The sequence below is a fragment of the Galeopterus variegatus genome, unplaced genomic scaffold, assembly GCF_000696425.1.
Source record: "Galeopterus variegatus unplaced genomic scaffold, G_variegatus-3.0.2 Scaffold3413, whole genome shotgun sequence".
Lineage (NCBI taxonomy): Eukaryota > Metazoa > Chordata > Mammalia > Dermoptera > Cynocephalidae > Galeopterus > Galeopterus variegatus.
Genome location: NW_007729524.1, coordinates 6,497 through 9,583, shown reverse-complemented (window position 1 = coordinate 9,583; position 3,087 = coordinate 6,497). Strand labels below are relative to the sequence as shown.

The 3,087-nt window shown below is 32.1% G+C and overlaps 1 protein-coding gene across 1 annotated transcript in view; it reads right to left on the bottom strand.

Moving 5' to 3' along the window:
- LOC103600666 (sodium channel and clathrin linker 1-like) overlaps window positions 1-3,087 on the bottom strand; it is a gene marked incomplete at its 5' end in the record, with an annotated part of 111,003 nt that overhangs the window by 104,737 nt on the left and 3,179 nt on the right. The window contains one exon of the mRNA XM_008584971.1: window positions 2,342-2,433. Within this exon, the coding sequence (XP_008583193.1) occupies window positions 2,342-2,433 (92 nt within the window). The remainder of the gene's footprint in view (window positions 1-2,341; window positions 2,434-3,087) is intronic.

Sequence of the window (3,087 nt, the reverse complement as noted above, 5' to 3'; positions counted from 1 at the left end):
CCTAATAATTTAAGCATATGAATGATGGAGGTCAGAAGGCAGTAGGGATGACTATATAAGTGAGTGATGCCTATCAACCGGACTTCATTTTAAATTTTTACTTATCTTTTAAAAACCATATTTTTAATTGTAGTACTCGTTGGTGAATTTTCCCTGCTGATAATAATGTAACACAACATAGTAAACATTTAACAATATTCATACTTCAGAATATCCTTTGCATTATTTAAACTAAGCATAATGCAGTTTAAAAACTTTTCTGTCATCTATGAAGATAAAGATCAGATGTCACCAGATACTTGCCACACCTAGAGCCTCAGAATCTAAAACACTGATACGTAGTAGCTGTTCAATCCATGTTGAATAAATTATGCTTCACCTGTGAATACAGAGTCTTAAAGACTTTCTTTCTGATAATGAATGGAAAATCATATCTAGTCACACTGAGATATATTTCAATTCTCTCACAGAACTTTTTCCATTACTCCTGTTCAACAGGCATAAAATTATGAGTTTCAAGTATGCTTTGCATATGCCTCCTTTATCCTGCCCAAAACAAAATTACCAAAACCAAACAAACAAAAACTATCATAACTTTATTTCATTTCTCTTTTTTTCTTCTCAGAGTGATTATTATTGATTCCTTCAGGGGTCACACCGTTTTTCTTCTGCCCGTCTTAGTTATTAGTAATTTTAGATGGTAAAATTTTGAGCACAAAAAAGGCATGTTGAAGTGGGGGGCAGGCATGTACTTACTGTCAACTCCATTATAACCATTGTGTCAAATGAAAATTTTATTAAACAAATAATTCTTCATTTCATAACAAAATAACCAAAGCACTTGCAAAATATCTAATTTTCACATTATTTTAACATGAATCAGTATAAACACTTATAGGAGTACTATGATAAAAATATGAATTATCAAATATATTGGTATATACCACCAATCTTTTAAAATCATTTTATGAGCTATGACACAGAAACTCAATAATTAAAATGGAAGTTTGGGGAGGAAGTAGTAAAATCTTAGCTTAAGTATGTGGATATTACTAACCAAGGAATACTCAACTGATATATGAAACAAGACATCTTTTTAGCATCATGTTAAAAATTACTTCCTAGTTTTTGAAAAGAACAAACATATATTCTCCCTACCTAACATTAGGTCCACAATCTAATTTCAAGCCATGTTGCTCAGCTTGTACAAAGAAAAGGGATTAAGAAAAAAGAGTATCAAGGGGATCATTTTGACATACCAGTGCCCTATACTCAATGATTTGCAACTATAATGGTACTGGCATCTGAGATACATGGGGACATTTTGGTGGCTACAGTGCTAGGAGGTGCAAATAGAAGTTACTGTTTGGTGCCAGGGATGCTAAACATCCCATATTATTGGCACAGTCTCAAACAACTAAGGATTGTCTCACTTAGACCTGTTGAAAAACACGGCACCAACTGTTGATGGCTACAAGGGCAGAGAACAGTGATTGGGAAAGGGATCTGAAGGTCCTCTAGAGATTAGAATTCCCAAGAACACAGAAAAGAAAAGTACTGGTGAGCAGGAACGCACTAGCAGCTTGACTTCTGGGGGACTGACAGAGTTGAGTATCAAGCTTCAGCTTGCAGGGCTTTCCTGACATATTGAGCCCAAGATACAAAAAGAGTTTATAACATTCAGCTCTTGGAGCTAACCCTTCTTGCAAGGTTTATGGCTCACGATTCCTAAAAAGAAGTTTTTAGAAATGACATTCTTCTTTCTTTGCCTTCTGTTTCAATTATTTCTATTGAAACGGCATGATTTGTAGGAGTAAAGAATTATGAGTAGGTAGAGGTAATATCAAATTTCCTCTGACACTATGATTTTAAAACTTTAACTGCTCTTCAGAAGAAAAGATTTTAGGTTTCTAAAGATCAGACAGGTTCCCTCCAAAATCTGTAGGGTAACATCAAGAGGAATGAAAATGAAGATATGCTTTGTGCTGCAGTACTGATACACAAGCCATGATTTTCAATGCTTTTATTCTTTTTCATAAAAGTAGGGGGCTAAATTTGATACAACTGTTCTCTTTCAGAATTATGATACGAATTAATGTACTTAGTGAAGGGTCTAGACTTTTACTAAACAAATGATCTTTGAATATAAAGATTGTTCAAAGTACAGTCTGTTGAATATGATTTTTTAATAAACAATGTCTAGTAAATCATATTTTAAACCTATGGTCATAGTTTTGATTTAGAACTTATAAAATATATATTCTAGTAAATATCATAAACTAAAACTCTATTATGGAATATCTTTTGAAGCACACAAACAAAGCCAGATTTAATAATTTACCTTGTTTCTAATTGTTTTATACTAGATTGTAACTGCTGTAAGCGCCTATCTGATGCTTCCTCTCTTCCTTGGGCAGATATCATACCCTCCTCCTAGAAAACAAACAGGTATGTTAAAATTCAATACTTCAAGTATGTGAAAATACAATATGCCACCATAGAGCATAAAGAAAACAGTTCACACTATAAAGTTATTACACTGCTAGAATTCTAATATTTAAGTTTGAAGAGGCAATATGATTTTTACAAACACATAAAGTATATAATAAAAGGGGGGGAGAACTTCACCATCAGTCCTGTATTAGACAAACAATAATCAAAACAGTTATTGCATATAGATTTCTACCAATATTTCAAAATATTTGTATAGTGCAAGTCTAACAAAACAAGGCAGGGATTTCTATACAGATAGTCTGCCTTTAGAATATACTCTCTTAACTATGTTAATACTACCTCTCATTATCTATCAAGGTAATCACGTTATTTCTCCTTTAACACAGTGATACTTTGAAAAATATAAATAGATTTTATTTGTATCATCTTTCTAAAAAATTTCTTGTTCATCCTTTCCTGCCTTTTTTTGTTAAACAAATATTTTTTATGACTCCATTTCTCTATTGCTTTTAGCTATATCTCTTTGAATTAATTTTTAGTGGTTGCTGTAGAGATTACAATATGTATTTTTAACTTATCACAATTTAAAGTTAATATTTAATCAATTCAAAGACATTAGAACCTTGCAACACT